The sequence below is a fragment of the Ascaphus truei genome, chromosome 13 (assembly GCF_040206685.1).
Source record: "Ascaphus truei isolate aAscTru1 chromosome 13, aAscTru1.hap1, whole genome shotgun sequence".
NCBI classification, from domain to species: Eukaryota; Metazoa; Chordata; class Amphibia; order Anura; family Ascaphidae; genus Ascaphus; species Ascaphus truei.
Genome location: NC_134495.1, coordinates 12,231,647 through 12,255,988, shown reverse-complemented (window position 1 = coordinate 12,255,988; position 24,342 = coordinate 12,231,647). Strand labels below are relative to the sequence as shown.

Genomic DNA, 24,342 nt, shown 5'->3' with positions numbered 1-24,342 from the left:
TCTCACAAGTGTCCAAAACAGCACACAGGATGAAATAAAAACAGGACAGGCCAATACATAAACAAAGGCCAATGTAAGCAGATATAAGGCAATAGAATGTTACATCCAACTAGTTTCGTAGAAGAAGAAGTAGTTAATTCTACGAAACTAGTTGGATGTAACATTCTATTGCCTTATATCTGCTTACATTGGCCTTTGTTTATGTATTGGCCTGTCCTGTTTTTATTTCATCCTGTGTGCTGTTTTGGACACTTATGAGAGACTTTGTAAGACTGTTCAAACTTCCCTATTGAATCCACCACTGCTGTGTAGACAGTGACGTCACTACACAGCGTCCCGCGACGGAGCGGCATCGTGGCACGCTGAGGGCACCCCAGCAAGCTGCGTTTTAACCTCTGTGCAGAGGATACACCTGCCGAGGTACAGGAGCAGCTTCATATCGGCCAGGAAGCAGGAGCGATTTCACTGAGCCCCAGTACCAGCTGCTGAACCTGGCTGCATGAAGGGAAATCCCCTTGGGAGTGAAAAGACTGACGTCCTGCCCCAGAATCAACTGAGCTGCAGCAGCAGAGGGAAGCAAGCACCTGAATCTACAGCTAACAGCTGCCGAGTGGTAAACAGTGTGATACACACTACATGCCTTTTACCAACCTTTTTCATGTACGCAGATATATTACCCCTTTTTAATTCTATAATATATTGTTGAATTTGCTTCACTATTTGGCGTTGTGCGCTGTTTTCTTTTGTTTCCATTCTCTTAGTGTGTGTGGGGTGCTGAGCCACCCCTGCGTTTACAGCTGCAGACGCCATTATCCCCAACACGGTTATGTGGCACTTATTATTTAATGTATAATTATCTCACTGTGGGAGTTGTGGTTTAATTTAAAAAAAAAAAAAAAAAAATGTTATCACTAAATTGATGGTATAGTCACTGCACTGTATATATTCATACATTTAAACTTTATAGGTAGTTAGGTAGTAGCGCACAGTTTTGTTTTTTGTTTGTGTGTAATATATACTGCGGCCTGCAGCACATCGCACAGTGTTGTGTAATATATACTGCGGCCTGCAGCACATCGCACAGTGTTGTGTAATATATACTGCGGCCTGCAGCACATCGCACAGTGTTGTGTAATATATACTGCGGCCTGCAGCACATCGCACAGTGTTGTGTAATATATACTGCGACCTGCAGCACATCGCACAGTGTTGTGTAATATATACTGCGGCCTGCAGCACATCGCACAGTGTTGTGTAATATATACTGCGGCCTGCAGCACATCGCACAGTGTTGTGTAATATATACTGCGGCCTGCAGCACGTCGCACAGTGTTGTGTAATATATACTGCGATGTGCTGCAGGCCGCTCTGTCTACCAGGGATCGGGTTATAATGGAACTACACGGCTCCTGGTTTTGGGGACCCAATGACCTGACCCTGGACACGCGGCCCCCCGGGTCCCCCCAGACCTCACCTCTCTCTTTGCTTTCCGGAGGAACGTGGCGTCCGTGCGTTGGAAGGATTCCCGCAGCGCCCGGCCCGGATCCTGCTCCAGCCCCTCGTGACGTGCCACGTTCACGTGGACGTGGGTGGCCGCGTAGTTGGCAGCGTCCACCCCGCCGTGCCCGTCGAACACGGCAAAGTAAGCCCGCCCCACTCCGTCCTGAGGGAGAGCAACAGGTTAACCCTTTCTCTGCCAGAGGGTCCATCAACACGCCTCTCCTGACCGAGACCCCCGAGAGTTGCACTCCATGACAGTGTGAGTATGTGTGTGTGTGTGTGTGTATGTGTGTGTGTGTGTATGTGTATATGCGTGTGTATATGTGTATATGCAGGTGTGTGTTTTTGCGTGTATGTGCGTATGTGTATGTGTGCGTGCATGTGCGTGTGCGTGTGCATGTGCGCATGTTACAATACACTTGACATTATAACACAATGGTAATAAGCGCTTCAGATAAAACAATAGGAAAAGGGATTCCCTGCCCCGAAGAGCTCACACTCTAAGTGTAAAAGTAATTAATATCCAAAAAATGTAGCGGCGCAGCGTTCCCGCTGATTTCAAGTGAAATAGTGAAACTAAAATAAATTGTGAATTTTAATAAATAGTGAACAAAATAAATAAATCCCCAAACCCTCATTTGAATTGTGATCATTCTTATTTAAAAACAAAAACAAATATATATATAGTTTTACACATCAGCTTTTCTGCAGAGAACCTCAAAATGAAGATGCTGCTTGGATCGTAAGCTCTTGGGGGCAGCTAATCCCCTCTCACAACAGTTCAACAGATCTGTATCTCACGTGTTAACACCCATGTACCCTGAATCTCCCGTGTTGTAAACACGCCGAGTGTCAGCGCCACGTAACATTACCGCGATCCCGAACAGCTGGTTGAACTCGGGCAGCACGACGTGGCGATCCTCCATCTTCCTGCGCGTGTTGCGTATGGCGTGGGCGGAGACGTGGAACGGGCGTGGAGCGGGCGGGAGAGGGGGAAGCTGCTTCTGCCACTGCCCAGAGATCTCCTGCAGGCAGCCGAGGCAGCGTCCGAGCAGAGCATCGCAGCTAAAGACTGAGGGGAAAGGAGACAGAGATAATGAGGACACGTGCAGAATCACTCAGACATCCGATGCGTGACCAGCAGACATGCACAGTATATCTCCTCATGTAAACCCAACATATAGAAACCTATATACACATTTTCCCCGGCAGTGCTAATAAATGCGACATTCTCATAAATACCGTAGACCAGAAGAAATAAAAATGGTTTGACCGCAGACTCTTAGAAATAACTTATTCCCAGTAAATTCAGCCCCCTTAGAAACTCCTCATTAGGCTACAACTTCACTGCTCTTGGCAACTAAGCCAGCAGGGACAGGCTTTACCGCGGCCCTGGTGTTACAGCCGCCCCGGCGTTACCGCGGCCCCGGTATTGGAGCCTTTCCCCCGTCACACATCACCTGCTCTCCCCATAATCCCACTTACTTCCTCCCCAACGCCAAGCAGCCCTCAAACACACCAGCCATATAGATTGCAAGCTCCTACGGGCAGGACCCGCCTTGCCTCCTGTACCAATGTACGACATGTTGGCGCTCTATAAATAAATGATGATGATAATTCTAATGGATGTTCCAGCCGCTAGTTCATGTTTCTCCCCAGCAGAGGGAGCTCCCGCGCCACTGAACGTCTGAGCAGGGAGGTGACACCAGAGGGACCTTCCAGGGATATGTGAGAGGCCTCCGCTGTGTCCTGCTCAGCATCACTTGTTATTTCAATTGTGATTCCACAGCTCAGGCTAATGCATTGACCTCTTTGCAACCCAGGCCTGCTGACCTTCAGTCTTCAAACAGTGTGTCTTTGGAGAGTTTCTCTCTAAACTCCCATTGCAGGAAACCTTCAGCCAATAACATGGGCAAGATACAAGCAAAATGTGGGAACGCGGGCAGATATGAAATATACAAATAATATATATATATACACACACACACACACACTATATATATATATATATTGAAAAAAGAGCAATCCTATACAGCAATATAAAAACAGCTGGGCAATTTATTAAAACACACACACACACACACACACACACACACACACACACACACACACACACACACACACACACACACACACACACACACACACACACACACACACACACACACACACACACACACACACACACACACACACACACACACACACACACACACACTTTAAGTTATGGTGGGTGAAAAAGGCGACAAAAAACCTCCACCGTTAGCATATAGCCAATAAAGAATATTACTTGTGAGCAAATTCACATGTCTTAGACAGGTCTGCACCTGCCTTTCACCATTATCACCTAGCATACAGTGCTCCCACTGCAGCAAGGGATTCTGGGAAATGACAAGCAAATGAGCACACACACCCTTTGCCTGAAATATCCATTCACATGGAGCTCATTTAAGCAAATGCAATGCTGTTCACACAGCTTTTAAGCACAGCATGGGATGAGCTTGCAAAGCAAGTCAAACCACTCACAGACAAGACTTCCGCGTCTGCGCGCGCAACCAGGGAAACAGTCGCAGTCGGAATACGGGAGTTTGAGTCTACAGCGACGTGAGAAGCTCTATCTAGGCGGTGGGATCAACGGTGGTGATACCGATGCGGTGGTACATGCGACGTCAGTACCGACAATCTGGGGAAGGAATAACGAACACCCCGTTCTTGCCTATTAGGCTAGAGACTAGCCACCATGCCTTTCTAAACCCTGCTTGCTGTAAGTAGGATTCTCATTTTTCCCCTTACCGGAGCAGAACACTTGCGTCATCCCTCCCTGTGTATGATATAATTCATTACTATTTGTATGTGTATTTTATTAAATTAGTCTATTTTTAGCTCATCAAGTCTAGTTTTGTGTCTGCGTCAGGTGGCTAGTGTTTGTTTGTCTATTTTGTATTGTATGTTTGTCCCATCAACAGTTATATAGTTACACACTATTATAGGTTTTTGTGTTTATCTCCACATATTGAGAGACAACCATCAAGAAACATCAAAAGACCCCGAGTCCAACAGGATTGGACATTATATATGGTCAGATTTATTCATCTGTTATTTTGGATTTGTTTTAGGCGCCGGGTTATTTTTTGTTTTTGTACTGTGTGTGATCTGTTTTGGTCTCATTTGTCCTGGCAGCCGATCATATAGGTATAAGATTTTTAGGTATACACTATTAGCGTTTATATTACACTAGCTGATATACCCGGCGTTGCCCGGGATGTAAATCCGTAATAGGTAGTATCTTATTATATATTAGTGAAAGCACTGTATGCCGGTCTGCATCTTCCTGTGTCCCTAGGGGAAATCTCATTGGTCCCTTGGCCCGCCCCCGCACACCTCTCATTGGCCTGAGGCGGAGTGACGACGACACACACACACACACACACACATGTATGTATATGATAATAAAATAAATTATTAAGTACCAAAAAACAGATGCCTGCTGGTGTGTTAACAATAATGTAGCTGGCCTATTATGGTGTGATTAGGCTATTAAACTAAAATGTTGTACATAAAAAACAGTAACCATTACCACTATAAAATAAGAAGGGGGGGGGGGGGGGTACTTGTATACTAATAACCAACAGGTAATGAATAAAAGGCAATGATAAAAAAATGTTAAATAAACAAATTGAATTGAAAAGTCACGAGTCCATATGGTATTCCACAGTCAGACTGTGATAAATAAAAAAACCTTTGTGGAATGAACGTCCTGGATGCTGGGAGCCTCTCTCTGGGGTCAACACCCTCCCATTGCGCACCTAACGGGACAAAAAGAGAAAGAACAGAGCCGGAGGCGGGTGTGACATCGAAATGTAAAAGGGTTAATAATAAAAATGAACATAGGCAAATTCAAACTCACAAGCTTGCCAAAGTTTAAGAGCGTGGTATGAGCTGAACTCGTGCGCCAACACAGGAGGAGAAAGCGCCGACTGCCCGCGCCGTTGTAAGATGTGACCTTTGGGAACTCACTGGTGGCGTTGCTGTATTGAAAGTCCTCCAGCAACCCAAGTTTGCAGCGCGGTGCGCATTAGTTTATTAAACCTTTTACATTTCGATGTCACACTAGGATCGGGTGCTTTTCTTTCTTTTCTGACACACACAGCTCAACCCTGTTATGGCGCAATCCGCTACAACGCGGATCTGCTTATAACGTGGTCTGAGCGTGGCTCCCAATTTAACATCTCCGAGGTGTGTTTTTTTTTTTTAACAGCTTTATTGCTGACAGACACCCAGGGGAGACAGACACCCTGGGGAGACAGACACCCTGGGGAGACAGACACCCAGGGGAGACAGACACCCAGGGGAGACAGACACCCTGGGGAGAGAGACACCCAGGGGAGACAGACACCCACAGGGGAGACAGACACCCAGGGGAGACAGACACCCAGGGGAGACAGACACCTACACACCTTCGTATACTTAGATCAATCAAACCTGCTAAGACTTCATTACAAATGATTCCTGTCAATTTTATCTGCACACCTCTCCACTAACAAATAATTTCTTAACATAAAAAGGCAAGCTGTAAGTGAATTAGAATTGCGTGTGTATCTCACTCTCCGCCTCAGGATTAGAGCACTGCCTTTGTTACTAATAGCTGTGGTGGCATTTTTTCCTGAAATGAGAAGTTGAATTAAGGGGAAACAAACTGCAGACAGTTGCAGTACAATATGCCTTGTGCCTTTTCTGCCAGAATACTCATCCGTGGCCTAGAGAGATCGTGCTCTCTTTTAATTAGAGCTAATTAGTGTATATGGTACAATAATTCTGCTTTGGACTTTCTGAAGCTGAATTTCCCAGTTGCTAGTGTCGTTTTGTATTAAATTGTGAGTTGTACTGTATGCAGACATGTTCACAACAAGCACTGAACCAATACAATCATTTATCATATTTCACTGTGGAAAAAAATGGTTATTGATTAGCTGTAATAAAGAAAAATTTGAGTCATGCCAATTATGTGATAGTTGATTACTTATACTTACAAAACATTATGCTGTTATATTAATTTTACTAACAAATGCTCTTTGTCTATGGTGAATATTTGTTAAGCAATAATAAAAGAGGGAGCGTCTCAGTGAGTAAAGACGCTGACACGCACTGAGAGTTTGAAGCAAGGGGAGCCTGGTTCAATTCTCGGTGTCGGCTCCTTGTGACCTTGGGCAGGTCACTTTATCTCCCTGTGCCTCAGGCACCAAAAACATAGATTGTAAGCTCCACGGGGCAGGGACCTGTGCCTGCAAAATGTCTCTGTAAAGCGCTACGTACAACTAGCAGCGCTATACAAAAACATGCTATTATTATTCATTTGGAAACTTGTATCATTTAAATGTGTAAGCAAATTATCGCTTAATTCCAACCATGTCCAGTAATCATATTCATAGTCTAATCATATGTGAAGCAGTTACTGACATTACAAACCTTTGATGTATGAAGCGGAGACACACACACACACACACACCTTTAAGAGAGCTGGCTCTCGCGCTGATCTGCAAAAACACAACAACACTCGGCGCTCTGGTGATAATGAATACCCCTCAAAGGAAGGGGTGTGGGGGTGGAATAATGGACACAACCCGTTACTGGCGTCTCAACCTCAGATGAACCTTTCTCCTTGGTTCTTGTAGACAGTAGGAATGAAAAAACTCAGGGAGCACACGCCCTCGGTTGGTACATGTGGAAGAAAACACAGTAATAGTGCAATCCTGCTACAGGGACCGGGGGGTGCAGGATGTGCACTCTTATAGAAACACACTCACTATGTGACTCTGATATACAGGTCTTGAACCCCAAACTGGAGATGGTGTTTGTGATGTGATGGACACGTTTGAAAGCTTGATTGTGGAGCTTCAACTGTTTTCTCGCAGTCATACAAACAAAGAACAGAAACAGGATAGTGTAATAATAATATAATAACAGCAGCATGTTTTTGTATTGCGCTGCTAGTTTTACGTAGCGCTTTACAGAGACATGTTGCAGGCACAGGTCCCTGCCCCGCGGAGCTTACAATCTATGTTTTTTTGCCTGAGGCACAGGGAGATAAAGTGATTTGCCCAAGGTCACAAGGAGCCGACACCGGGAATTGAACCAGCTTCCCCTGCTTCAAACTCAGTGCCAGTCAGTGTCTTTACTCACTGAGCCAGGCCCCGTCTCTCCGGCTACTTCCCACTGGTCATCCACCCCTGAGGAAGCATTTTGCGAAACGCGTAGAGTTGGAGACTTGGGGATCGCAACTCGTTGGTGTGACGTCATCGCGCTGGGACGCCGGCGGAAGCGCAGTACTGACACACGGAAGTGGGAAGTAGCCGGAGAGACGGGGTCTGTGTGCGCAACTGCCCCCGCTGTGAAGGCGACCACAGACGCATTGTGTCCAAGACTGTATCACCATCTGAGAAGCGGACCCAGTACCATTTTTCGTACACTGCCTTTGTCTGCCCCTGGGTGAGTGACAGGCCGCTCAGCCTTTCACAGAGGGTTAGGGATGTGCATCCTCATTGGCTGTCTCTGGGTGAGTGACAGGCCGTTCAGCCCATCACAGAGGGATGTGCAGACATCCTTAGAGAATACCCCCACACACACACACACACACACACCTGACTAAAGTGCTACTGGGAAAGTGACCTGAAATATACAACTGTAAATAAAGGAGCCCCAATGTAGATTCAACATAAGGGTTACCTTGACATGTTTGCAGCTTAACATGTTTTAGACAAAAGATTGAACTAAATGCTCATGAGAAGAAAAAACATAGAAATGAACGAAATAATTTGACACACACACACACACACACACACTTTGTCAAGATAGCCCGCTGGGGACCGAAACGCCAATCACTGCAATAAAAAAAACTTTGTTAAACCCCAAGTGTGCTGGATCTCCCGTCTGCATTGCTGTACACACTCGCATTTCCGTGACACCTTGCATGTCGAAAACATTTTTATATGTACACATACACATACATATATATATACATACACACATATACATACACATACACACATATACATATATATATATACACACACATATATATATATATATATATATGTATACACATACATATTGTGACATAGTCCAAAGATGTTAGGCAGCTTTCTGCCCCGTTTTAGGTCAGAAAGTGCAGGAATAATTAAAAATGGTCCATTCCACAGCTTCCCATTAACTCAGGCTGCTGGATGGAAAATCCAGACCACAGATTACAATGGGTCTAGTTCTCCCTCACCTGCTCTTCTAATCACTTGCACAGGTATTTAGAACAGAGAGGTTTGCATTTCAGTCTCTCTGCTTAGAGCCTGGAGGCTGGGGGTATCGCTGTCCCCCTGAATCCAGTTTCGGGGTGGACGGCCCCTCCAAGTATCACAGTACCAGAGGATTTGCCTGGACACTTGGGACCGAGTTCCCACCACGAACAGATAAGACAAAACAAATGTCTATTGCTGTTGCTAAAAGACTGTGCTGTATCTAGTGACCCTAAATGAGAGGGCATTGTTTTAAGCTGGGGAACCAGGTTAGTTGGCCAGCAGCAGTTAGAGGTTGATTATGATGTGTAGTTAGATCCCTGAAAGGGATAGGATTTTGTTTATATAATTTGGTTTCTTGTTACTTGAAATAACAGTGTGGGAAATACTATGAGTAGCTGGAGAAGTGTATCAAAGAGGATACACCAATGAAATCCATTTCGTAGGCGCACCGCAGACCTTTATAGTATATAAAGGTCTGCGGTGCGCCTACGAAAGGGATTTCTTTGGTGTATCCTCTTTGATACACTTCTCCAGCTATTCTAAACCCATCCCTAGGCAGCACGCTTTGTCCAACAAGGGGTATAAGAGCGAGGCTCCCTCCACCATAGCATGGGAAATACTATGACACTGATATAAGTGAACCGCTGAATGAAAATGTCTGAGTGCCTCTAACCTCCACATGTTAAAGCTGCAGTACCTTACTTGGATGAAAATAAAGCAGGTAGAAGCCTGAGTTAAGCAACGTAATACTTTGCATGATCCTGTTTGTTGTATAATTAACCCTAGAAGACTGTGTCGGGAAGAACCCAGACAGACGTCAGCGCTACAAAAGAGGGGCGTTTGTCACATATGGTGGAGAATGCGGGTCGACACTAAAAAGTCTGTGGGTTTGTGTCACACTTGCCTCTGATCCGCGCGGAGACCGACTCAGGGAAGCACCACGGGGCAGAGTCATGCGCCCACGCACTGCCAGGGCAGTGCAGGCGCAGCGGCGTGATGGCGGAGCTCTGCGAGACGCAGCGCGCACGGGTTGCTCGGCAACCAGGAAGCAGGAGAACGTGAGGGAGCTGCTGGAGCCTCCCACAGGCGGAGACTTGCTGAATGAAACGCATGACGTCATCACGTCGCGACGCGCATCGCGCACACGCGCGGGTTGCCCGGCAACCAGAGCTAGCATCAGGAAAGCCTAATTGCAAGCTGTTTTTGATCAGTGTCTCTCTGACACCATTGGTGGACCAGTACACACCCCTGCAAGGTAATTGGACCCTTCCCTCATATATACCTGCTTCTGCCTGTCCTTCATTGCTGAGCATAAACTCCTGTTTATGCATTGTGCTCACCGCTGCTGTTTAGTTTTGTCTTGAACCTGTCTGACCTGTTTGACCCTGCCTGTTCTTGGATTTCTACACTCTCCAGCGCTTTGACCCCGACTTCGTTACTCGACTACTCTACCTTCTATTACCCAGGACCTTGGCTACGAAACTCTACCTACCCGGACTCTCCAACCCTGGAACACGGCAAGTACCCTGACTACCCTGACCTCTCCAACCCTACGACGCGGTACGACTAGGACTACGCATTCCGGACAGGACTGCGTGGTTGTGGGTCGGTGCCTATACATACCCCACCTCAGCCCCGCGGTCTTCCGTCCTGTTTGTGGTGAGCGCAGCGTGACAATATGCTCAGCCCAACAAACATGGACGCCGCTGAGGTGGCCCGACGCTTAGACACCCATGAGGAATGCTTCCGGCAACTTACCGGCTCATTTACACTAAAGGAACAACTAGTTTCCCAACTTAAACAAAACGTGGATACCCTGACTGAACAAGTTAAACGTTTATCTGTATCTACCAGCAACCCCGTTCCACTCGCAGCCACTCCTGCACTTATCACACCTACCTCCGAACCACGACTACCTGCGCCCAACCGTTATGCAGGGGATCCCAGTGGTTGTCGGGGGTTTCTGAACCAGTGTTTCATACAGTTTGAACTAATGCCCTCTCATTTTCCGGTTTCACGTATTAAAGTCGCATACATAATCTCCCTGCTGACGGCCGCCGCCCTGGCATGGGCTTCTCCTATCTGGGAGCAACGCCCAGATTTGACCTCTGACCTTACTCTCTTCGTCACCGAATTTAGAAGGGTGTTTGACACTCCAGGACGTAAGGTTACGGCTGCATCCACTCTGCTTAATATTTCTCAGGGAGACCGTACTGTGGCTCGTTATGCCCTGGACTTCCGGACGGTGGCGGCCGAGACCGGCTGGAACGATGTGGCTCTATCTGCAGTCTTCTGGCAGGGCCTGTCCGAACGGTTGAAGGATGAATTAGCAGCTCTGGATCGTCCCGCTGGACTTGAGGACCTGATAGACCTGTGCATCCGGATGGACCAGCGCCTCCAAGAAAGAAGGATGGAGAGAAACAAACACTCCCGAGGTATACAATCGTCTTCTCTGTCTACCATAGGGCCTCTACTCTCCACAACTCCTGTCCTAGATGAACCCATGCAGCTGGGAGGGACTAGCCTTTCGCCTATCGAGAGGCAACGAAGAAGACGAGCGGGACTATGCCTCTACTGTGGCAATAACGGCCACCTGGTATCCAACTGTCCACTGAAGCCGGGAAATGCCAAAGCCCAGTGAGTATAAGGAGGATCACGCTGGGTACTGCAACTCTTCCCCCTCCTCAACCCTCTACGAGGTTTTATCTACCTATCTCTATATCCGGTGAGATCTTCACAGTACAGACACAGGCCTTTCTGGATTCGGGGTCAGGAGGAAACTTCGTGGACCAAAGGTTCGCCTTCAAGAATAAAATACCGTTGGTACCCAAAGATCGACCGGTAGGTCTTGAAGCCATTGACGGACGACCATTGCAGCCCGCGATCATTTCCTTACAAACCATACCCCTTAACATCATGACTAGCGACTTTCACTCCAAGACTATAACCTTTGATGTCATTCACACCCCCTCCTCGAACATCATTCTGGGACTTCCGTGGCTCCGGATCCACAATCCTGTCATTGACTGGACAGAGGCCACGCCACTTCGTTGGAGTTCTTTTTGCTTGGAACATTGCATGTCTGCTCCTAAGGCAGTGGCAGGAATGGAGATCACGGATCCTGACAGGGTACAGCTGCCGGGGATATACGAAGATTTCCGCGATGTCTTTGACAAACGTCAAGCAGAGGTACTTCCGCCACATCGGACGTACGACTGTCCTATCGATCTTCTACCCGGGGCCATACCTCCCAGAGGAGGGTCATACCCACTATCTATTCCTGAGACCCAGGCCATGAGAACATATATTCAGGAGAATCTCCAGAGGGGGTTCATCAAGAAATCGTCATCACCTGCGGGGGCAGGATTTTTTTTCGTCAAGAAAAAGGACGGAACCCTCAGACCCTGCATTGATTACCGGGGCCTCAACAAACTCACCATAAAAAAACGCTACCCCCTCCCGTTGATAGCCGAATTGTTCGACAAACTCCAGGGAGCCAGGATCTTCACCAAACTGGACCTCAGAGGAGCCTATAATCTGGTTAGAATCAGAGAAGGAGACGAATGGAAGACAGCATTCAATACTCACGACGGGCACTACGAGTACCTGGTCATGCCATTTGGATTGTGTAATGCTCCTGCAGTCTTCCAAGACTTTGTCAACGACATTTTCAGAGACCTTCTGGACCACCATGTTATTGTATACCTGGACGATATATTAATTTTTTCCAGATCCATGCCGGAACATATGATGCATGTCAAACAAGTCCTGCAGCGTTTAAGAGAGAACCATTTGTATGCCAAGCTCGAGAAATGCCATTTCCATCAAACATCCACCTCTTTTCTCGGCTACATCATATCGGATACCGGTCTTGCTATGGATCCTACCAAGGTCAAGGCGGTACTCGAATGGCCCTGTCCCCTCTCCCTCAAGGCCATCCAAAGGTTCCTCGGTTTCGCTAACTACTACCGGAGGTTCATTCAGGGATTCTCATCGGTAGTAGCACCCATCACGGCACTCACACAGAAGGGAGCTGATCCTACAAGGTGGACTGAGAAGGCTCTCCAGGCTTTCGAGAGAATAAAGACGGCATTCACCTCAGCACCCATCTTAACCCATCCAGATCCTTCGTTACCTTTTTTTTTTAGAGGTCGACGCCTCCGATGTAGGAGCAGGTGCTATACTTTCACAGAGAAAGAATCATCAAGCTCCACTTCATCCTTGTGCTTATTTTTCAAAGAAGTTTTCCTCCGCCCAAAGGAATTACGATGTAGGTAACCGGGAGCTCCTCGCTATCAAGCTGGCCTTGGAGGAGTGGAGGCACTTACTGGAAGGCACAGAGTCGCCAGTCACGATACTTACGGACCATAAGAATCTTCTGTACATTGAGGGAGCACGGCGACTAGGATCTCGCCAGGCAAGATGGTCCTTATTCTTTACTCGCTTTAACTTCCTCATTTCCTACATCCCTGGTTCAAAAAACATTAAAGCCGACGCCTTGTCACGACAGTTCCTGGTAGAGGATAACAAGGTGGATCAACAGGAGACCATTCTCCCTTCCACTTGTATTCTGGCTGCTAATACTTTTAGTGCCTTAACGGACATTACTAAAGCTCAGAACAACATCCCGGCAGGACTCAACGTTCCGGAGGACCGGTTGTTCACTCCCCGTAAATTCCAGAGGAGAGTCATGGAGTGGGGACATTCATCCAAGACTGCAGGCCATCCTGGCACCAAAAGAACTACTGAGTTCATCGAACGCACATTCTGGTGGCCCTACATGCGGAGAGACATACAAGCCTTCGTAGCTACGTGTGCTACTTGTGCTCGAAGCAAGACGCCACACAACAGACCAGCAGGTCTCCTTCAACCACTACCCATCCCAGTACGTCCATGGACACATATATCGATGGACTTCATCGTTGAGTTGCCCAAATCTAGAGGCATGGACACTATACTTGTGGTGGTGGACAGATTTTCCAAACAGGCACACTTCATCCCTATGAAGGGTTTACCCACTGCACCAATGTTATCCGAGGTTTTCATCAGGGAGATTTTCAGGTTACATGGGTCCCCACAGGTCATAGTGTCCGATAGAGGATCCCAGTTCATCTCCCGGTTCTGGAGGGCGTTTTGTAAAAATCTGGACGTTACCCTACACTTTTCATCAGGATATCACCCCCAGACCAATGGACAGACGGAACGCACCAATCAGTCTCTGGAACAGTTTTTGAGGTGCTTTATCGCTGACACTCAGGACGACTGGGCGGAACTTCTCCCATGGGCAGAATTCTCCCACAATAATCTACAGAACGAATCATCCCAACAGTCACCATTTATGGTCAACTATGGCTTCCATCCGTCGACACTTCCTTCCCTCATCTCCAAGTCTGGAGTCCCGGCCGCAGAGGACAGGATTCGCCACTTACAAGACCTATGGCAGAAGATCCATCAGAATCTACAGCACGCTGGTATATTACACAAGAGACAAGCGGATCGTCACCGAAGAGAGGTCCCAGGGTACTCTGTAGGACAAAGGGTTTGGTTATCTACCAAAAACATTCGGCTAAAGGTAGCTTCACCCAAACTGGCACCACGTTTTATCGGCCCTTTCCGCATCACCAAAAGGATCAACCCAGGAGCCTATCGGCTTGAACTGCCAAAAAATATGAGGATTCCTTCTGTATTTCACTCATCCCTTCTCAAACCTTATCATCAAGACTCATCCCCCAAAGGACAATCTAAACCTCCGCAAACCATACTGGTAGAGGGCCAACAAGAATATGAGGTTCAGACCATTCTCAACTCCAGAATATCCAGAGGAGGATTACAATATCTTGTACACTGGAGAGGCTATGGCCCAGAGGAGAGAGAGTGGATTCCTCATCATCAGGTACATGCCAACCGCCTCATCTCTGCCTTCCACCGTAGGCATCCTGAGAAACCATCTCTGGTTCGCCCGGAGGTCTCCCCTCAAGGGGGGGATACTGTCACACTTGCCTCTGATCCGCGCGGAGACCGACTCAGGGAAGCACCACGGGGCAGAGTCATGCGCCCACGCACTGCCAGGGCAGTGCAGGCGCAGCGGCGTGATGGCGGAGCTCTGCGAGACGCAGCGCGCACGGGTTGCTCGGCAACCAGGAAGCAGGAGAACGTGAGGGAGCTGCTGGAGCCTCCCACAGGCGGAGACTTGCTGAATGAAACGCATGACGTCATCCCGTCGCGACGCGCATCGCGCACGCGCGCGGGTTGCCCGGCAACCAGAGCTAGCATCAGGAAAGCCTAATTGCAAGCTGTTTTTGATCAGTGTCTCTCTGACACCATTGGTGGACCAGTACACACCCCTGCAAGGTAATTGGACCCTTCCCTCATATATACCTGCTTCTGCCTGTCCTTCTTTGCTGAGCATAAACTCCTGTTTATGCATTGTGCTCACCGCTGCTGTTTAGTTTTGTCTTGAACCTGTCTGACCTGTTTGACCCTGCCTGTTCTTGGATTTCTACACTCTCCAGCGCTCTGACCCCGGCTTCGTTACTCGACTACTCTACCTTCTATTACCCAGGACCTTGGCTACGAAACTCTACCTACCCGGACTCTCCAACCCTGGAACACGGCAAGTACCCTGACTACCCTGACCTCTCCAACCCTACGACGCGGTACGACTAGGACTACGCATTCCGGACAGGACTGCGTGGTTGTGGGTCGGTGCCTATACATACCCCACCTCAGCCCCGCGGTCTTCCGTCCTGTTTGTGGTGAGCGCAGCGTGACAGTTTGCAAATAAATGCAGGGGTTTAAAATGGCCGCCCAGCTGAACTAAAGTACAGATGCTATGAGTGAAGTCTGTCCCACTGTGTATATCAGTTGTGCTTCTAGCATACACAGAGAATGTGCGAAGTGTGGATGCAATAGCACCCTGAACTCAAACAGAAAACCAAAATGTTTTGCTGAAGAAAAAATTTGCATCTAGCAAGTGCTGTTTGTAAAGCTAATGCCTTTTGCTGAAGTGAGTGAATTTGCAGCTAGCAAATTGTCCCTGCCGGGTTTCTAAAATGGCCGACGTGAAATGTTTGTTTTGTAATGTACATAATCATGAAAAACAGTGTCCCTTCAGGCCATACGATGATGATGATGACGACTCGTATGTGGCCCCTGGAGGAGAGCCGTACCCACAGATGAATTTAGTATGCTGGGCCTGTCGTGAAGTAGGTCACATGGAAGATGTGTGCCCCAAAATTTTCAAAGACAAACAGCTGCAAAAGCAAGCAACGCCCTGTGAGTGCAAGCAAAATGTGGATGCTACCAGTGAGTGTGTGCCCAGTACCACTGATATCTCTGGAGCTAATAAAGCAAAAAGAAAGAAGAAAAAGAAAACTGTTCCTCAAGTCACAGGGGAAGTGACCGAGCCACTTGAACCTGCACTGTCAGGACATGCGTCAGAAAGGCGCCGAGATGTGCTGCAGACCGGAGTGACCGGCAGAATTGTCACGGGAACAGTGGCAAAGGAAAAGGAGGAGAAAAGGGAAGCTGAATCTTTGATCCAGGATAAAGAGGCTTTGGTTTCTGCACTCCAAGCTGCCCGCCATGATTATGAAGTCCTGTGGCAGGATTTGGTGAAGGAGCGAGAATGTTGGAAGAAGGAGCAAGAAGCTAACAATAAGGTGCGAGAAGCGAACGCCGAGTTACAGAGCTGTATACTCCCAGCTTTACAAGAGCACGAGGCTTTGAAGAAAACAGAGTCGCTCTTACGGAGTGAGCTGGAATAGGTGACGACTAGTCTGGAAAAGGCCAACACCGTGATTGCTATCCTAAAACAGAAATACGGGAAGGCTCTACAAGAGGTTCACGCGCTCAGCACAGAGGTGCAAAACTCACGCCTGGAGGGCCACGGTCTGAACACAGAGCTGTGTACATTGAAAGAAACCTGTGAGAATGCCCTGAGTAATTTAGAGACTGTAAAGAGAGAGAATGTAATTCTGACACAGAAAAATTCAGACTTGACTGACCAGATCAGTGAAGGTGATAAGAAGCTTCACCAAGCAGGAAAAGTGGAGAAGCAATTGATCCAGGAAAAGTTAGAAATGCAAGAAGAGCTACAGAAGCAGATGGCTGAGCGTGAGATACAGTGCGCCGAAAGGGAGGAGGTGTCCGTCCGTCAGGTGGTCTGCCTGACATTGCGCTATGAAAGCGAGATGGCCGATATCCACAAGCAGCTGGACCACACGGCAAATGAGGGGGCCCGGCTGCAGCTGGAGCTGGACAAGACCCGAGAGGAGAACCTGCAGCTGCAGGTCAAGAATAGAGAAAAGGAAACAGAGTTAAATCTTGCTCTGAAACAGATGACAGACATGGAATCGCGACTCAACTCCAAAGAAGTTGAATTAGCAGCCGCACTGAGTGGAAAAAGAAATACAGAAGGACAGCAACAAAGACGCTACCAGGACATGAGAGAAGCTGCTAAAGTGGTTCAGTCGGGTTATCAATCCTACCTCCTAACCAAGCAAGCTGTACGTTCCTATACGTGTATCTTCAATGCTGTTGCAATATTACGATTTGCTATAAAGATGAAGTTGGAGAAAGAGATTCCAAGGCTAAAAGAGACACGGTCACAAAAGGAGACCAGGGAAAGTAAACTCAATGCCCTCACTGATAACAAAGAGGAAGGAGAAAGAATTGACTTTGATTGTGCTGCTGTTATTCCAGAAACAGATAGGCACCCTCCTGAGAATATTCTCCCTGATCTGGGATTCAAAAATCCAGATCCTCAATTTCATGTATGTTGTCCAGATGATTATCAAACTAGTGAACACACCCAGGCCACCACAGAAGATGTTTTAGCCAAGTGGGTGGCAGTTCCTGAAAACACAAACTTGTTGACAGATCCTGATGACGTTGTTAATATGGACTACGTTTGTACAGAGGCAACTAGGTTTCCAAAACCCAAAGGCCTGCTAATGGCCTCAAAAGGGAAATCAAAGATTGAAAAGAAAAAGAGACTCAGGTCAACGATGCGCCTGAAGAGTTCCAGATCTCGCACTCTGGACCACAGTGGGGAGCCAATGAGAATCCGGTCCGAGGGTCTCGTCAGTGGCTGAAGAAACAGTCCAGTCATTTGCAGGCTGCAGCGGGTGTTGAAATAAAGTCAGAGGATGTAATGGACTGGAAGTCAAAGAAAAAAATAAATGTTTGGGGAACTGACCGATATTTTTGTTATTACACCTGTGGACTATGTCACGGACACTTAACTTTGCAAATAAGCTAGTGTAGTTATACTATATTAGGCCTCTAGAATAAGAATTTTGTAACTATTGCAATGTTATATTGGTTCTCTGTGTTGAAAATGTAGGTAAAACTACAAATTAATATACAGGGTTGATGGCCCTTAAGATTACAAGGCTGTAGTATAAGAAAAAAATAAATAAAATATTGGTAGCATACAATATAGAATAAAAATGCCCTTTTCGGTTGGTAAATATAGAATGAGGTTCATATTATAGAGTAGAAAAACCCAGGGAGGTAATAGAAACTGTCTGGTTTTGTGAGTATATTTAGCATATCCTATGCTAGAATGTGTGCTAGACATTTATTTTTCAAAATAGTTCCCTAATAGAGAGCAACAAAATTTGTTTGCCAAGTATAGTCTCTTATGACGAAACCTATAGTCCATAATTGCCGTGGAAAAAAAAAAAGTTAATATTCATGTCGTGAATGTTTAATATTGTACTGAGGAGTTAGCTCAAGTATTTCAGGTAGGACGCTCACCCCAGTGAGGTCCATGGCCGCTCACCCCAGTAGGTGTGAGCTGGGGAGGGGGATATGTGACATAGTCCAAAGATGTTAGGCAGCTTTCTGCCCCGTTTTAGGTCAGAAAGTGCAGGAATAGTTAAAAATGATCCATTCCACAGCTTCACATTAACTCAGGCTGCTAGATGGAAAATCCAGACCACAGATTACAATGGGTCTAGTTCTCCCTCACCTGCTCTTCTAATCACTTGCACAGGTATTTAGAGCAGAGAGGTTTGCATTTCAGTCTCTCTCCTTAGAGCCTGGAGGCTGGGGGTATCGCTGCCCCCCTGAATTCAGTTTCGGGGTGGACGGCCCCTCCAAGTATCACAGTACCAGAGGATTTGCCTGGACACTTGGGACCGAGTTCCCACCACGAACAGATAAGACAAAACAAATGTTTATTGCTGTTGCTAAAAGAATGTGCTGTATCTAGTGACCCTAAATGAGAGGGCATTGTTTTAAGCTGGGGAACCAGGTTAGTTGGCCCAGCAGCAGTTAGAGGCTGATTCTGATATGTAGTTAGATCCCTGAAAGGGATAGGATTTCTTTATATGATTTGGTTTTTATTTCTTAAAAGTGACACTGTGTGAAATGCTTTGACACTGATATAAGTGAACCGCTGAATGAAAATGTCTGAGTGCCTCTAACCTCCACATGTTAAAGCTGCAGTACCTTACTTGGATGAAAATAAAGCAGGCAGAAGCCTGAGTTAAGCAACGTAATACTTTGCATGTTCCTGTTTGTTGTATAATTAATCCTAGAAGACTGTGTCAGGAAGAACCCAGACAGACGTCAGCGCTACAAAAGAGGGGCGTTTGTCACAATATATATATATATATACACACACATATACATATATATATATATATATATACACATATATATACATACACATATATATATATACACACACACACACACACACACACACACACATACGTAGTCCTCGCTATCCAACGTTTTACAATGCCACCCTATGGGGCCGTTTTTCGACGCCTGAATGCGCTATCCAACGCTCACCGCCACTGATTAACATGGGACTCACATTACAACGGTGTCACTATCCAACGCTGCTCACAGAACGGGTTCCGGTGGATAACCGAGGACTGCGTGTATATATTCTTCACTTGCTTTCAGTTACCCTTTGACACCTCTAGCCATAAAACACATCCACACCGGGGGAAGGAGAAGCACAGATAACATTCCAAGAGACACTGTTTTTAAGTTATCCTTGCTTCATTCATTGTAACATCGCCGGAAGAAGAGATCAGTGTATCTCGAAAGCTCGCACAAATAAAAGCATTTCGTTAGCCACAGAACGGTATCATCTATTTATTTTTTGATTATATATATATATATATATATATACACATACATACATACACATATATATATATATATATATATATATATATATATATATATATATCTTATACTATATTAGTGAAAGCACTGTATGTTTGCCTGCCTGCCTGGATGTCCGGTGTCCCTAGCGGCAATCTCATTGGTCCCTTGGGCCGCCCGCCCCTGCACACCTCTCATTGGCCTCACACACTCACACCACCCCCTTGGCCCGCCCCCCACACCTCTCATTGGCCTGAGGCGGAGCGACGGGCCAAAGGTCCACTAAAAAAAAAACACACAAACACACACACACACTGTCACACACAAACACACACACACACTGTCACACACACACTGTCACACACACACACACACACACACACACACTGTCACACACACACACACACACACACACTGTCTCACACTCACACACACACACATCACAGTGTTAGCAGCACATCTCCCGCTCTCTTCCCCACCGGTCCCGGAGGCTCCGCATCTTCCTGTTTCCCGCGCTTTCACCCCCCCCTCCACGTGGGAGCTGCCGGACGGGTGAGTGAGCGGCCGGATGGGTGAGTGAGCGGTCTTCACGTCCCCTCACCCCCCTTCACCTCCCCTCACTCACTTCCCCTCCACCCCCCCCCGGCGCCGCTACAGTCAGCGGGGGAGCGGAGTGATCACCTCCCCTCACTCACTTCCCCTCCACCCCCCCCGGCGCCGCTACACTCAGCGGGGGAGCGGAGTGATCACCTCCCCTCACTCACTTCCCCTCCACCCCCCCCCCCGGCGCCGCTACACTCAGCGGGGAGCGGAGTGATCACCTCCCCTCACTCACTTCCCCTCCACCCCCCTCGGCGCCGCTACACTCAGCGGGGGAGCGGAGTGATCACCTCCCCTCACTCACTTCCCCTCCACCCCCCCCCCGGCGCCGCTACACTCAGCGGGGGAGCGGAGTGATCACCTCCCCTCACTCACTTCCCCTCCACCCCCCCGGCGCCGTTACAGTCAGCGGGGGAGCGGCCACAACACAATGCCTCCCGCCTCAGATCCACGTGGGAGCTGCCGGACGGGTGAGTGAGCGGCCTTCACCTCCCCTCACCCACCCCTCACTACAGTTCCCCTCCCTTCCACATCCCCTCCACCTCCCCTCACTACACTTCCCCTCCCTTCCACCTCCCCTCCACTTCACCCCCCCTTCACCTCACCTCCACCCCCCCTTCACCTCCCCTCCACCCCCCCCTTAACCTCCCCTCCACCCCCCCCTTAACCTCCTCTCCACCCCCCCCTCAACCCCCCCCTTCACCTCCCCTCCACCCCACCTTCACCCCCACCCCCACCTACAACCTCCCCTCCCTCCCCCCTTCCCACCACCTCCCCCCCTTCCCACCTTCCCACCACTTCCCCCCTCTTCCCACCACCTCCCCCCCCTTTCCACCGCCCCCCCTTCCCACCTTCCCACCACCTCCCCCCCCTTCCCACCGCCCCCCCTTCCCACCACCTCCCCCCCCTTCCCACCACCTCCCCCCCCCTTCCCACCTCCCCCCCCTTCCCTCCTCCCCCCTTCCCACCACCTCCCCCCTTCCCACCACCTCCCCCCTTCCCCTCCTCCATCTCCCCCTTCCCCTCCTCCATCTCCCCCCTTCCCCTCCTCCATCTCCCCCCTTCCCCTCCTCCATCTCCCCCCTTCCCCTCCTCCACCTCCCCCCTTCCCCTCCTCCATCTCCCCCCTTCCCCTCCTCCACCTCCCCCTCCTCCACCTCCCCCCTTCCATTCCTCCACCTCCCCCCTTCCCCTCCTCCACCTCCCCTCCTCACCTCCCCCCTTCCCCTCCCCACTTCCCCTCCTCCACCTCCCCCCTTTCCCCATCCCCCCTCTCCCCTCTCCCCTCTTCCCCCCCTCCACCCCTTCCCCCCTCTTTCCCCCCTCCCCCACCTTTCCCCCCTTTTCCCCTCCCCCACCTTTACCCCCTTCACCCCTCCCCCCTTCACCCTTACCTCCCCCTTCCCCCCCCCCCTTCCCACCACCTCCCCCCCTTCCCACCACCTCCCCCCCCTTCCCACCACCTCCCCCCCCCTTTCCACCACCCCCCCCTTCCCACCACCTCCCCCCCCTTCCCACCTCCCCCCCTTCCCAACACCTCCCCCCCCTTCCCACCACCTCCCCCCTCTTCCCCCCTTCCCACCACCTTCCCCCCTTCCCACCACCTCCCCCCTCTTCCCCCCTTCCCACCACCTCCCCCCTTCCCCTCCTCCATCTCCCCCGTTCCCCTCCTCCACCTCCCCCCTCCTCCACCTCCCCCCTTCCCCTCCTCCACCTCCCCCCTTCCCTTCCTCCACCTCCCCCCTTCCCTTCCTCCACCTCCCCCTTCCCCTCCTCCACCTCCCCCCTTCCCCTCCTCACCTCCCCCCTTCCCCTCCTCACCTCCCCCCTTACCCTCCTCCACCTCCCCCCTTTCCCCATCCCCCCTCTTCCCCCCCTCCACCCCCTTCCCCCTCTTTCCCCCCTTCCCCCCTCTTTCCCCCCTTTCCCTCCTCCCCCACCTTTCACCCCTTTTCCCCTCCCCCACCTTTACCCCCTTTCCCCCTTCACCCCTCCCCCTTCACCCTTTCCCCCACCTCACCCCTTCACCCTTTCCCCCACCTCCCCCCCTCCCCCCTTCTCCTCCCCCACCTCCCTCTTCCCCCTTCCTCTCCTCCACCTCCCCCTTCCCTTCCTCCCTTCACACCCCCTTCACCTCCCGTCACCCCCCCCTCCCTTCACCTCCCGGCAACCCCCTCCACCTCCCGTCACCCCCCCTTCACCTCTCCCCCACCTCCCGTCACCCCCCCTTCACCTCTCCCCCTTCACCTCCCCTCACCCCTCCTTCACCTCCCCTCACCCCCCCTCCCCCTCCCCTCCGCCCCCCCTTCACCTCCCCTCCGACCCCCCTTCACCTCCCCTCCGACCCCCCTTCACCTCCCCTCACCATCCCCCACCACCCCCCCCTCACCACCCATCTTCACCTCCCCTCCGCCCCCCTTCACCACCCCCCACCACCCCTCCGACCTCACCTCCCCTCCTTCACCACCCCCCACCACCCCTCCGACCTCACCTCCCCTCCTTCAACGCCTTTCGTCCGCCCTCCCGCCTCTGCCTTTCGCCCACCCGCACTTCTGCCTTTCACCCGCCCACCGCTCACACCCCTGCGCCACACAGCCGCTGCACGCACTCAACAGACACCCGCCTCTCACCCACCCCACACACTCGACACACACCTGCCGCCTCCTGCCCCTACGCAACAATATCACTGACCAGCTGTCACCCGCACTCGCCACACACCCGCCGCCTCACACCCTAGCAGGACCCCGACCCACAGCCAGCACTCACTACCCACGCGCCACCCGTACTGAACACCCACCTGCGGCCTCACACACGCTCACACCCTAGCAGGACACACGCCTCACATTTTCACATCACTTATGTCACCAAAATATACATTGTACTGTGGTGTGTTTACAATAAACCATTTTTATACAACATCGTATTACATTTTCTTCCATCTTTCTTTTCAACATTATTATCCAACCTTTCCAACAAATAGTCACCTATTGTTCCACCATTTATAAATAATACGACCTATTACGCATTTACATCCCGGGCAACGCCGGGTCTCTCAGCTAGTATATATATATACACATATACACACACACACATATTAGTGTATACGTTCTACTCTGTGTGACACTCACGCTCCTCCTGTTCTCCATCCTCTGTCCCCTCGGTGTCGCTCCTGTACACCACGGATGAGAGGTCACCTCGCAGTGTTTCGTGGACTGCAGCGTGGGTCAGCGAGGCCGCGAGCGGCGAGGAAGCTCCCCTGCAGACATCGGACATAGAAAGGTTACTGCCCAGCCTGGGACCTGCAGACGTGTATAGGGCGTCAGCCTGAGAAAAGGATGTGAAGACAGCGAGAGGCGCGCCGTGTTCCAACCAGTTCTCCATACGTGTAAGGGATAGTACAGAAGAGACCTGTGAGGTCTGGGAAGATCTGTACATGTGAAGAAGAGAGCGGTGAGGTTTGGGAAATATCTGTACATGTGAAGAAGAGACCTGTGAGGTCTGGGAAATATCTGAATATGTGAAGAGACCTGTGGGGTTTGGGAAGTTCTGTACATGTGAAGAAGAGGCCTGTGAGGTTGGGAAATATCTGTACATGTGAAGAAGAGACCTGTGAGGTTTGGGAAACTCTGTACATGTGAAGAAGAGACTTGTGAGGTTTGGGAAATATCTGTACATGCCATTACACCTTCTTGCTATTCCACTGGGGATCTTCTAAGAAAGGAAAGGCCCCTCCAGGAGAAACAGAACGGCCATTCATACTTACAGGTCCTGCGATCCCTTAGAATGCAGCAATGTTATTCGCTGCGGCTTCCTATTGGATAACCAT

At 49.6% G+C, this 24,342-nt stretch overlaps 1 protein-coding gene across 1 annotated transcript in view; it reads right to left on the bottom strand.

Moving 5' to 3' along the window:
• PPM1F (protein phosphatase, Mg2+/Mn2+ dependent 1F) overlaps positions 1 to 23,802 on the bottom strand; it is a 35,190-nt gene extending 11,388 nt beyond the window's left edge. Inside the window, exons 1-3 of the mRNA XM_075568544.1 lie at positions 23,645 to 23,802; positions 2,373 to 2,572; positions 1,475 to 1,663 (exon numbers count right to left, since the gene is read on the bottom strand). Coding sequence (XP_075424659.1) covers positions 1,475 to 1,663; positions 2,373 to 2,572; positions 23,645 to 23,789 — 534 coding nt within the window. The 5' untranslated portion in view covers positions 23,790 to 23,802. The remainder of the gene's footprint in view (positions 1 to 1,474; positions 1,664 to 2,372; positions 2,573 to 23,644) is intronic.
• Between the last annotated feature and the right edge of the window lie 540 nt (positions 23,803 to 24,342).